Consider the following 12,721-nt stretch of genomic DNA (forward strand, 5'->3'; position numbering starts at 1 on the left):
TTCTTATTACACTCATTGGCAAAAAGTTATGTACCAAGAAGTTGATGAAATTGAATAAAACTTTATTTGTTTGAAGATGATGCTGATGATGATAATAAATGATTACAATATTGTAGCAAAGGGACAATCTTCTGTGGAACAATAATAATACATTTTTAATAAACTTTTAGTAGTTTGCAGAATCTTTACTTGTCTGGATACATGTAGCAATACAATTAGCATTCAGGCACCATTTGCTATCCTGTAAAAGATTTGCCCACAGATGTTGCAACTGTTGTTCCACATTCTTCATACTTGTAGCTGTTTAAAGCTGGCATCCCATCTGATCTTACAAATGTTCATGGGTGACAAATCTGGAGACTAGGCAGACTAAGTGGGTGGCAATGTGACAAAGACATTTCTGGAAAACCGTACATGTGAACAGCCAAGCATTATCTTGCTGGAATAATGGCTGTTTGCAACTCTGCCACAAAAGGCAAATTGAGGGAACAGGATTTCTTGAGTGTACTGCTGTGCTGTCAATGTCCTTTGTACTACTACTAAAAATGACTATCATACAAGATAGTTTTCCAAATCAGTATTCCAGCAATGGAGCAATGTGCCTCAATAGTATAGGCAAGATTTAAGTGCTCACCAGTGGTCCTCTTCACATTTAACATGGTTGTTTAACATCAAATATCTATTATGTAAGAACATGAATGAAATAACATATGAGGATGAGGTACCACAGACTATTATCATTTACAAATACATTTTTTTTTCCAGATCCTGCCAGAAATTTCTGCTCGTAATAAATTATGTATAAGTTTATAAATTAATCGTAAATTTATATGTTCAATTTTAGTATAAAAGTGAATTGTTCCATATTTATAAAGTAATTTAAAATTTTATTTTATTTTTAGAAAATTAAAGAACGATGGTATGAAAAATTACATGATTGGGAAAATGCTTTACGTGCTTATCAGCAAACCAGAGAACAAAATCCTGATGATGTTGAATTAATCATGGGTCAAATGAGATGTTTAGAAGTTTTGGGAGAATGGTAAATTAATTTTTTTTAGAAAAATTTCAACCTAATAAATTCTTACTTGCAGTGTTTGTGTATAACACTAGAAAATGATTGCTATATCATTATCTGGCTTTATAAGAGACAGAAAAGAAGAAAGAAAGAAATGATTAGCTTTCAGTCATAGTTTATTCTATAGGAGACAAAAAAATTGGTGACTGTAATTATCTTAGTTATATCTTTAGAAAAACTATGTTTTTTTTTTTTTACAAAATAATACAATACTTCAAATAAATTTGTTAACAAATGATTTTAAAGTTTCGAATGTGTTGTTGTAATGTATGTGAACATATTAAAAATATTTAGTAATATTTTTGTGTTAAATAATTATACAGTTTTCTTGATGACTCGGGATATTTTTTCTTCAAATTCAAAGTTTAGACTATTTACAAAAATATACATTTTCGAGTCTATTTTTTAATCCTTTAATACCACCACAGAAGTAACAGTTACAATGGTTTTTTGAAGAAAAACTTCATTAAATAAGAACAATAATTCAGTAAAAAATTCACAAAGTTAAAAACGATCAAATGTCAGCCTTTTATTCGAGGATCTAACATTTTTACATTAAAAACAAACAAGTAAATCCTCTCACCGTACTATAAAGTCCTCAGCCAATATATAACTGGTTCTATATGTGAGATAAGCAGAGGGTCAGGGGTTAAACCTCACTGACCACTTACACTGCACGGGTTGGCAAAACCTGATCTCTTTGTTGTTGGATGGCTAGGAGGGCAAAAAATGAGTGGGGAGGTGCGTCGGTAAGTCGACAGGCGGTTTGGATTGACAGGAGACAGGTTAACAAATAAAACATTTATTGGCTAACTAGAATAACATACAAATTGGTTACAAGTCTATTCTACTATATACTAGGAGATTAAATGAGGTTAACATATGCCTAAATGCATGGCTTGACAAGTTCTACACAGGCATAAGTTCTATAGTGTTAGTGTGGGAAGCTGTCAGTTGTTGACAATGACTTGCAGATTCTTGACAGCTAAGTGTCAACTTTCCCACCTAACTGTTGATAGTTAATGGAGACCTCTGCTCCAATTCTCGGTGAGGAGTTTTGAGTTTTTTCTATCGGTGATTGTTTACAATAATTTTTGAACAAAAAAAATGAAAGTTTTCTTTCATTTACAAAAATTTTCCTGCTAAAATCCGTGGTCTCACATATATATTGGCTGAGGATTGATTTGCTTGCATTCAAGAAAATCAATTACTTCTGGTGTGATGTTTGGCTTAAAATTTACTAAAGTACACTGCAAAAAAAGCAATATATTGCATTCAGGTTTATTAAATGGTTGAAGGATAATGGGTTATTAAGAAATTTAACTGTTTTTTGCTTACCATTAACACTTTGTAAAAATATTTCCAATTTTACCAAACAATAATAATCAAAACTTTTAAAAAAAATATATGATTAACAGAGTGTTCTAACAAGTAAGAAAAATTTAAACATAATTTCCATAGAAAGATACATTCTATCAATAAAAAGTGGTTTGCATAGAACTGGAAATATGTAGACATAGGATATTATATTATTAGATATTTCTGATAAACTTGCTATTTTTATAACTACGTGTGTACCATTTCTTATTATTTATAGATATTGTTTTAGTTAATATTTTTCTTTTTTTATCTATTTATTTAAATAATTTGATCTTTGAATATATAAATGTTAGGCAGTATTGTTTTAAATCGATCAAATATTAGGAAAGGGTTTTTTAAATTACTTATACTGACAAATGAGTACTATGTTATATATTTCCTTATTTCATAAATAATAAATTTTATGAGAGCTTTATTGGTATTTACAAACATGTTCTAAAACATTTTTTAAAATTTATGATTGAAAGCAAGATTTTATGTTTATTTGTTTATTATAAATATTGAAAAGTTAAGTTAATAAGTAAACATTTGATATTAAAATTAAATTGAAATAAGAATGTAGTTCAGTTATACAAATACTTTCAGTTTTTATCCTTATTAAAACTGTCTTTAATTTTAGAATGATGATAAAATAAAATAAGAAATAAAATAAAAGCATATTTAAAAATTACATTAGTTTATAACAAAAAGTAAAATGCTTTTATTTTATTTTATAGGTTGTTTGTTCTGTGTTGTGTATTTTTGTTTTTATACATGAATAGCAAGTATTTGTGGATGTGTGTTTGATAATGAAAGATTAATTGATTGCACTTACAAATAATAACTTTACTATTAAATGTAATTTATGTTTTTGTCAGAAACAAAGAGAGTTTTATTGCATTTAATTTTTATAAACTGAATTTCTAATGAACTTACTTTAGGGCTCACCTCTATCAATTAGCAAGTGAAACATGGCCAAAAGCAATGGAGCTTCATAGACAGAAGTTGGCACCAATGGCTGCTGCTGCCGCCTGGGGATTAGGTAAAAATATATTCTAATGATTTACAAATAATCTTAATTAATAAAAATATATTACTTGATGTGAAGAATGTATGTTACATAAAAATTTTTGACATGCTAATGATAAGAAAAGTCTTATTTCTCAAACATTCTACAAATATCATATGTTGAGAACTGTAGAATGTAATTACTTAATAAATATAAGAAATTGTACTGTTTTAACAATAATTGAATTTAATCTTCAATAAATGAAAAAAAAATGAAATACAATATTCATGTATTAGTGTTTATAAATAGCATAAAACATTGTTAAGTTAAACCTTAAGGGGGAAAAAAATCCCAACTTTGAGATAGGTTTGTGTTATCAAGTTTAATACCTGATTTTCTCAAATTTTTCTGTGACTGTAAATTTCCCATTATTCAGCTATTTCTTAAGAATTCACTAAGTTGTATACAATTTATGAATTTACATTTATATTTGAATGCACTGTTGAGGCACCATCTTGTGTTCCAGTCAGAATACTGGTAACATATGATATCAGTAAAAGGGTGTCTATACAAAGTTGTAATGGTGTGGTGGTGTTGTAAATTATTTTACAATAGATTCCATAAAAAACTCGTTATAAACATAAACAAAGAGAACAGTTTTAACAATAGTGACAGTGCAACAACAGTTAACTTTTGTAGAGTATTAGTATATGTTGAGTTTTCTTATTTTAGTTCTTCAATTTTTCTACAATCTTGATGTGGTAGTTGTATACTTAGTAAAGATCTTTTTTTATTGAGATTGTTTAAATTCTATCTGAATTAGAGTGGTAAACTGTAGTGGAGTATTCCATTTAATGTCATGTGAGCCATACTTACTTGTAAGGCCTTAACAGTTTTGTAGTAAATGGTATGTTGAGAAAGCTGGATTAATAATAATCATTTACACAATCTATAAAAATACTTAAATGAAGAATTTCAAAAAATGTACATGGAGGAGGAAAAAAAATTTCAACAAGTTTTCAAACTGTGACATTTTGCACATTGAAAAGTAGAATCAATGGACCAGACAATTTGGTCATTTCTTCTTATCATCCCTGCCAAGTAAAAACTCACTGACTGACTATATATAAGAATCAGAGTTGCCAATTTTCAGGGTCGATTTCTATGTGCCCCAAACACTCGAAGTAATTCCAAATGTCTCGTTCAAAAGACAATTGTTTTCTTAGGTAGTGTGCAAAATTGCAAGATTTTCTATAAATCAGTTACTGAAATATAGACAATTGAAAAGTGCAAAAATAGCCAAAAAAGCTGTATTTTCTTCTTTTCTTTTTTCATCTGGCACTGCAGATGCTCATAGAGAAAAAACTATCAGATCTAGAAAGCTCAAGTTTTAAAGTTAAGCTTATCTCGTTATCAGTGAGGGTCACCAAACTTCTGGGTTGATAGGTCAAAGTTTATGAGTTTCCTATAGAGCTAATTCAGTTTTACGGTTTAATTTTATGCTTATAAAGATAAAATTGCATGGAAACAAATGAATTTTATTCAAAATGTTACTCAGAATAACAAAAGCTAAAATACATGCCAATTAAAACTTTTTATAAGGATATTTCTGAATGGCATATCAAAGGTGTCACTTGGCAGCACATTGGTAAGTGCTGACTGAAATGAATATTGAACATGTTTGGTTTGCAGTGCATTTGTCAGTGCCGCGTTGACCAGTGGTTGTCAAACGCCAACCAAATTGTACGTCATCATCTTATGTCTCAACATAATAATACAATTATTAAACAAAAACAATTGCTATTTAAACAAAAACATCTGAGATGTAAAAAAATCTCCAAGTAAAAACTTATGACAATTCAGTTGACAGTCAAAATTTTTTTTAGAAGTTTTCTTTTGGTAAAGATAAGCTTGGCACTTCAAAGTGATGCCCACAAAATTTTTACCCGTATTATTATTTTCTGCATTTCACTTCCAAGTGCCAAGCTTTTTGTGAGGACCGAATTGAGCCGGTTCGATTTTAATTTTTCATTATTTCAAATCCCCCTCGGGAGATAACGATCGAGATTTGCGATAACGATCAAGCTTCGAAGGATGTACAGTCTTCCGCCGTCAAACCCGCTTCCCTCCTTCTCCGGATCCCACCTGAGTCATGGAACTCAAGTCACCACCCTTCATCGCGATTGGTGATCGTTACAGAAGGGACCGGGGGTATATAAAGGGGAGAGATATCTAAGAAAGAGGTCGGAGGAAGGAGAACGACCCGTTGACTCGAGTCCTGTACGAAGGCCATTCCAGACGCCGGAGCCTTCGCCTACAAGCCGATCCTGCCGCCCACCGCCAGGAAGGACGCCCGAAGAACCTTCAGCCCGAACCGAAGAACATTCTCGATCATAAGCGATAACCGAGAGGTATGAATCCCCTAACCATTGTGAGCTCTCTCTCTCCCGCGATTAGGGACGGAATGCGTCGTTCCGATGTAATCGATTCTCTATTCTAATAAATCTTATCTGTGTTGTCCTGCTACTATGGATATTGCCTTTTTCTTATCGACGACCCCACACTTCCTCCACTCGACCTGACAATTAATTACCGATCCCGATAAAACGGGATAATACGATAAATTTAGCCTCCTTGACCAGTGGGGTGGGTCTTGCCGACCTAAAGCCGAGAAAAAAATGGGGTACGACTTCGTCTCCCCCCGGCGTTCCCACATTTTCTTTACCATAGGAAATCTTTACCAAAAGAAAAAATTTTGACTATTGTCTAAATTGTTTTAAGTTTTTACATCTCAGATGTTTTTGTTTGTTTGGATTAGTATTTACATTAATTATGATATTTAAATAAGGTAAAAAAATTTTTATGTTGTTTACAGAAACAAAGAATGTTTCAGAAAAACGGACATTCAATATATTTATTGGTGAAGCAATCTCTATAAAATGACATACATTCCATGAAAAAGTGGCATTGGTAATTCATAACCTGCCCTTATAACTTGAATTTGAATAAAGAAATTATATTCTTTGTTTTGGATTATTTTGTTGTCTAATCAATACCTGTTGTTTTCAAGTAAAGATTAACTTGGTACTAAAATAAGAGATCTTGAATTTTAATGGTTGCATTTAATATAAAATTTTTTTTATTTTTAACTACTTGTCATAATAGGATATAAGAACAATATTTTTCTAAGTAGTTGGATTCAAGTCTCTTCCAGTTATAATATTGAATAAGAAATTTGTTTTTTGAATTATGAGAATATGAACATAGAGAAATATTTCTTTTATATTGAGATTTATGAAATAGTACATTTTACTTTAAAAAACTTTATTAAAAATATTCACCAAACCAAAAAATCCAGCAGTAAAACTTTAACAGATACTTAATAAATGTAATTCAGAACCTCTTCTGAATTACATTTTAATCTAAAGATGACAACTTAAGTTTATTGAAAACATTCATTTTTTATTAAGTATCAGTCTGGAGGCTTGGTAGTGTAACTGGCAACACATCTGCATGGTAAGCAGGAGTTGCAGGTTTGAGTTCTGCTCTGGGCCAATTCTTTTCTTCCAGAATATTCTAAATTATTTCATTTAATTATAAATTTAATAAGAGATGGTTCCTAAAGCCTTCCTCTAGTTACAAATTTATTAAGTATTTCTTAAATTAATATTTTACTGCTGGATTTTCTAGTTTGGTAAGTGTTTTTAATATTATATTATCCAGTTCACAGTTGTTATAATGAGAACACTTACTTTTTATAAATATAATAAAAAGTTATAATGTCTGTTTTTTTTTTTTACTTTCTTTTTTTTTATAGGTAGGGCTAGCTCCTATGTTTGTTTTTCAGGTTTCTGACCAAAGTCCCATGCTTAGAGGGGTCCTACACTTTCAAATTTCTAAGAAAATTTAATAAAATGTTTTTTTTTGCAAATATTTTAGGAGTAATAAGTTTTTCTGACATTATTCAAAACCTCCAGCTGGCCCCATTAGTAGGTGTTTATTGAGCAAAACATTAAATCATTGTTTCTTGGCTGCAATTTGAAAAATTTGTAGACCTATAAATTCCCACTGTCGTTCATTGTCTGTCCCTCCTTAATCTCAAGAATGGTGTTAGATAGATGAAAGTCGAGGCCAGATATGGAAAGCTTAGGGGAGCAGAAGGCACCAATTAACTACAGTAGAGCATCGATTATCCGACTTAATTGGGGACTGGGGTTGGTCGGATAACCGAAAAGTATGAAAAAATACATTATTAGTATAGTGTATTAGGCCTAGTTTAAATACTAGCCTCCCTTTCATGGTCGAGCCAGTGCTGCCAGCTAAAACATGCAAAAATTTAACAAAATTAATATTAAAGTAGCCAAGACATAACCAAATATTGTAGCGCCACATCACTAGCGGACATTTGAATTTGCTGACTAGAACGCAGTCGGTTAATCGGGGGTCGGATAATCGATGCTCTACTGTATATACGAAGTTCTGGTCTAAACTGGAAGTTATGTGAATTCAATTAAAAAATTTTTCTCTGAATGGAGTTACGTAGATGCCCAGCATGACTGTGTTGTTATCATGAAAAGTATGATGTATAGGGACAAGACACTACTAATTTGAGATGCAGAACATACATTTTAAATTAAATAAATTAAAAGTATGATTAAAAATTGCAGCCTGGCATTATGATGATCTCACAATAAATAATTGCTCATTTTCTTATTAGGTCATTGGGATAGCATGGAAGAATATACTCAAGTTATTCCTAGAGATAGTACAGATGGAGCATTTTATCAGGGTGTTCTTGCAGTGCATAGATCACAATTTCATTTAGCTCAACAGGTATTTATTTTGAAATATAATTAGCAAAAATTGTTTTATATATTATTTAATACATTCTGAATGTAAAAATATAATTTACTTTCAGAAAAAGATTAATCTTTTGTGTTTATTTTTATGAATAGATTTTTCATAAAAATGTTTTTTGATCAGTTAAATCATTTTAACATATAACATAATTGATCAAATAAATTATATTTTGGTATAAAATGTAGTTTTCATTTTTGGAATGCTTATCTTAATTCTACAATATGCATTGTCAGTGGTGGAACTAATGATACAAAATGGTTAAACTGAATCTGGGTCTGAATGTATCAAGCAAACAGCCTGCAACCTGTTGAAAAATCACCTTCTCAGGTGATTCTTTTTTCAATGGCTAAAGGACCAAAGTGAAATTGTTTTGCCTCTGTGCATTGTCATTTTGTAAATCTGTAGTTTCATAATAGTAGTAGATTGATTACACAAAATTTTAACTAAACATTATGTCTTAATCATTGTTTATTCTTGTTGTATAATGTCTATTAATTAAATTTATCTACATTAAAAAAATATTCTCTGGGAGAGTTCAGATTTTTATTATCATTTATTTTATTATTATAACATAAATTATTTTGAACAAATAACTGTTTAATGAAATTATTTGATTATAGTTTATAGATAAAGCAAGAGATTTATTAGATACAGAACTTACAGCAATGGCTGGTGAAAGTTACAGTAGAGCATATGGTGTAAGTTATTTTAATGTTTTAATTAAATCTGAAATATATAAATTTTATCTGTTTAAAGTTCTGATAAATATCTGTTAAAAATCTATTCAAGTTTGCATGTGTTTTAAAAATTTGTGTTTTTTTTGTTTATGTATCTCTATTATACTCTGTGCTGTATAGCTCAGTTTAGCTTTAATCCAAATCAGCTACAGATACAATAATTAAAGTGTTTAGCTTAGTTTAACATCAATATTCTTTAAGAGAAATAATTTACACAGATGATATACAGCACAGTTTATCATTATTATATATACATAAATTATAATTTTTTTGCTAACTAGGCATAGACTTTGAACCATCATTAAAATAATAAAGAATGAAGAATTACTAATTTGTCTAAATAAGTGCTGGATTAACAATGTTGTACCAATAAATTTCTACAGCATAAATTTCTACAGCTGGTTAGAAAAGTTGCAGTTTTAAGATCTGAAGAGAGAACCAGATATATTGAGACATAAAATGGATTTTCTAAAAGCAAATAGGCAATAGTTTATAGAGAGGTTGGTCTGTTCTTGAACAACATAAATATGTACCAGAGTTTAGAATAAATAAAACTGAAACATTCTTTCTAAACTCTACACACATTAAGTCATAATATGTGCAGAGCTGGATGAGACGTAAATCTTTCCTCGTTAGAGAGAAGCAAGTTACTAAGTGGATGATGGCAAGAAGCATGATAAAGATGACAAAAACAATATATCATTTAAATTTGATCAAGTTTTTGACTATGTATAACTAAGAGTTAGACATTGGAGGAATGACAATCAGTTAATTTTAAATTTTCACATTACCATATGCAGGAAAATTCCTACAATCTCCCAAGAAAGATAAATATATTGAAGGACTACAAGTACATTTAGTGGACATAGGACTCTAGACCCCAGCGTAAACCAATAGAAGGAATATGAACCTCTCAATGGCTTAGGCATTCTGGATACTGATTAAACTACCACCACCTAAATTATTTGGTTTCCAAAAGCCACAAGGAGAATTGGCCTATTACATCAATTGTTGAAAAATGCTTCTCCCCCAACCATAGAAATGGAAAAAGTTCTGTCCAGCTTTATCAAGAAAAATAGGATGTTTCCTGTCTATGTTAACAGTTTTTATGTGATGATTAAGAGCCTGAAAACAATTTCAGTTTCTCAAGTTGTTAGATTATTATTTTAGACCATAAAGCATTTTTCTATCCTTGAGATTGTATAGTTAAATATTGAGCTTTCTTTAGGAAATCTTATAGAATTAATAGGACAAAGTCATTTCTGATTTTACATGACTATACTTATTTTATTTCTTACATGAAGATTATATATTGTATTTCCTCTAAGTACAAGATAATATAGTGGCAATGTCTTATGTGCAGAATCATATGTAAACATTATGATTCTGCAGAACATCTAAATAGGAATATTTTTTAAAATTTTGTTTTGAAGATTAAATATAATAAGATTGGATTGACATTGGAAACAAGTTGACAGTTACAGCATTCATTATTTAGAGATTTTCGTAATGATAACATTTGTTTGACAGCATTTGTTTATAGAAAGCCAATGGTGATTCAGTCCCATTTTCATTTAAAATGTTAAGATTGTTTGATAGCAGCATTTACAGCACTTGATACTAAAGCCATTATATACTCTTTCCATAGTGAAAATTATGCTAAAGAAGTTGATTATGTCAGAAAGATTACTTTATTTTTTGATTGTGCATCCAAATTATTACAAAATACCATAAAAAGTATTTGGCATCAGATATATGGCAAGAAAAAGTTGAATAAAGAATCTCTTAGACCATTAGATGCAAAATATCAGTAAGTAATTAGGATGTTAGCCACTAGCCCTAGGTTGTTAAAGCTGTACTTTAAAAAGGTTGAGATTGTTACAGTAAGACCCTCTATATTATTTGATTTTGTAAGAAATGAAAAAGCAGTTCTAAAGAAAGAACTTGAACCTACAAAATACCAATAGAACCTTACCAAATCCAACACTGACACAGACTCTCCAGTTCTATATATATATAGAACTGGAGAGTTTGTGTCAGTGTTGGATTTGGTGTTGGAAGTTTAACAAGATGTCAGTGTCAGAAAAAAAAAACTCATTAATTTGCTCTATATTTCATAATTAGAAGCAGTTAAACAGTTTTTAAGTGTAGGAAGTTTAAAAGAATTGTATGAATATGAAGTTAATCTAGCAGCCCAATGCTAACAAACTTTGAAATTGAAATTATCAATGAATTTCATTTGTTTGTAATTTAAATTTTAAATTTTAAGTATGAATGCATTATCAACAGCTAAACCATTTCTAAAAGATTTCATTGGATTCCTGCCTATTTGCACTCTACATTTTTCTTTGTTTCAACTGTTACAAAATTAAAAAACAAAATTTTTTTTTAGTTTGGAAAACATCAGAATTTTTGTATTCAAATGTTTTGGTTGTTTTTAAGGGATTTTACAGGAATAGAATTTACAGATTGTTCAAAATATAGCAAAATATTATAGAACAAAAAAGATTATTTCTGATTAGAGAATTTTAATATAAAATACAAAGTTAATAATAAAATCTTTACACTGACTTTTTTTAATTTTTAAATAAAAACTCAGGCTTTTATCTATGAGATGAAAATTAAATTGTTTTATTTAGCATTTATTAATTAGTTATTTTATTAATTAGTTAAATTAATGTAATACTTTAACTAAACAGAATGATTTGATTAATTACATATATTGTATGTGTGTATCAAGGCTTATATAAATTTTTCATTTTTCTTCTAGGCTATGGTTCATGTACAAATGTTAGCTGAACTTGAGGAAGTAATTCAATATAAATTAATTCCAGAAAGAAGAGAAGTGATTAAACAGAAATGGTGGGATAGGTTGCAGGTAAAATTAAATGATAAGCTTATTTTGATTAGTTTAATTGTAAATTCTTAAAATGATAATAATTCAGCTGAATTAAGGAAGATTCCTAGAGAATCCATGAAAATTTTTCTGTACAGAATATTTTGATAAGTGTTTTTCTATTGTTTGGCATATTATTTAATCTTCTTATGTAATAATACAAAGGTTCCTCATACTTCAAATTTAATTCGTTCTATGAGACAATTTGAACAATTGTCTCAAGTCCAAATCAATTTTGTGAATTAATTTATTTCCATGCCAATATTCATTTTAACAAACTTAAACAGTAAATACATGTAATTTAAGGTAAAAATAACACAGTTAAAAGTCTAAATAATAAATTAAAATATGAAAGCAATAAATAAAATACATACTGTATAATAAAATGAAAACTTTTTTATCGCTTTCACACCATTGATTTTGGCATTTTAGACATGGCTGCCTGATTTACCATACATAGGCCACTTTCATGCTTCACGATAAATTCCTTTTTTACCTAATAGTCAATGCTACAACCTTCCCCTTTAGACTTCATTGCTTCCATACTCTTCTTGGTTGCCATCGTTAATAGATAGGAGTTATATATATAATTAAATATACCAAAAATAAAGTGAAAAAAGCACTGAAAACATACAAGAGTAACACAGGAGATACTTTCACAGTGATAGTGAGAGATAACTTGGGCACCCAACAGATGGTGTTTACACAGCGCTGCATTTTTTCACTATACACAAAGTTTGAACCTAGAAGCAATGTTCAAACTCTGGAACATTTGAAGTTAC

General features: G+C 29.7%; 1 protein-coding gene across 1 annotated transcript in view; it reads left to right on the forward strand.

The window, feature by feature from the left end:
* LOC136989972 (serine/threonine-protein kinase mTOR-like) overlaps positions 1-12,721 on the forward strand; it is a 136,275-nt gene that overhangs the window by 81,763 nt on the left and 41,791 nt on the right. The window contains 5 exon segments of the mRNA XM_067288283.1: positions 903-1,042; positions 3,379-3,479; positions 8,164-8,279; positions 8,927-9,004; positions 11,814-11,921. Of these exon segments, the coding sequence (XP_067144384.1) occupies positions 903-1,042; positions 3,379-3,479; positions 8,164-8,279; positions 8,927-9,004; positions 11,814-11,921 (543 nt within the window).

The sequence above is a fragment of the Centruroides vittatus genome, unplaced genomic scaffold (genome assembly GCF_030686945.1).
Source record: "Centruroides vittatus isolate TY-2023 unplaced genomic scaffold, ASM3068694v2 scaffold_861, whole genome shotgun sequence".
NCBI classification, from domain to species: domain Eukaryota; kingdom Metazoa; phylum Arthropoda; class Arachnida; order Scorpiones; family Buthidae; genus Centruroides; species Centruroides vittatus.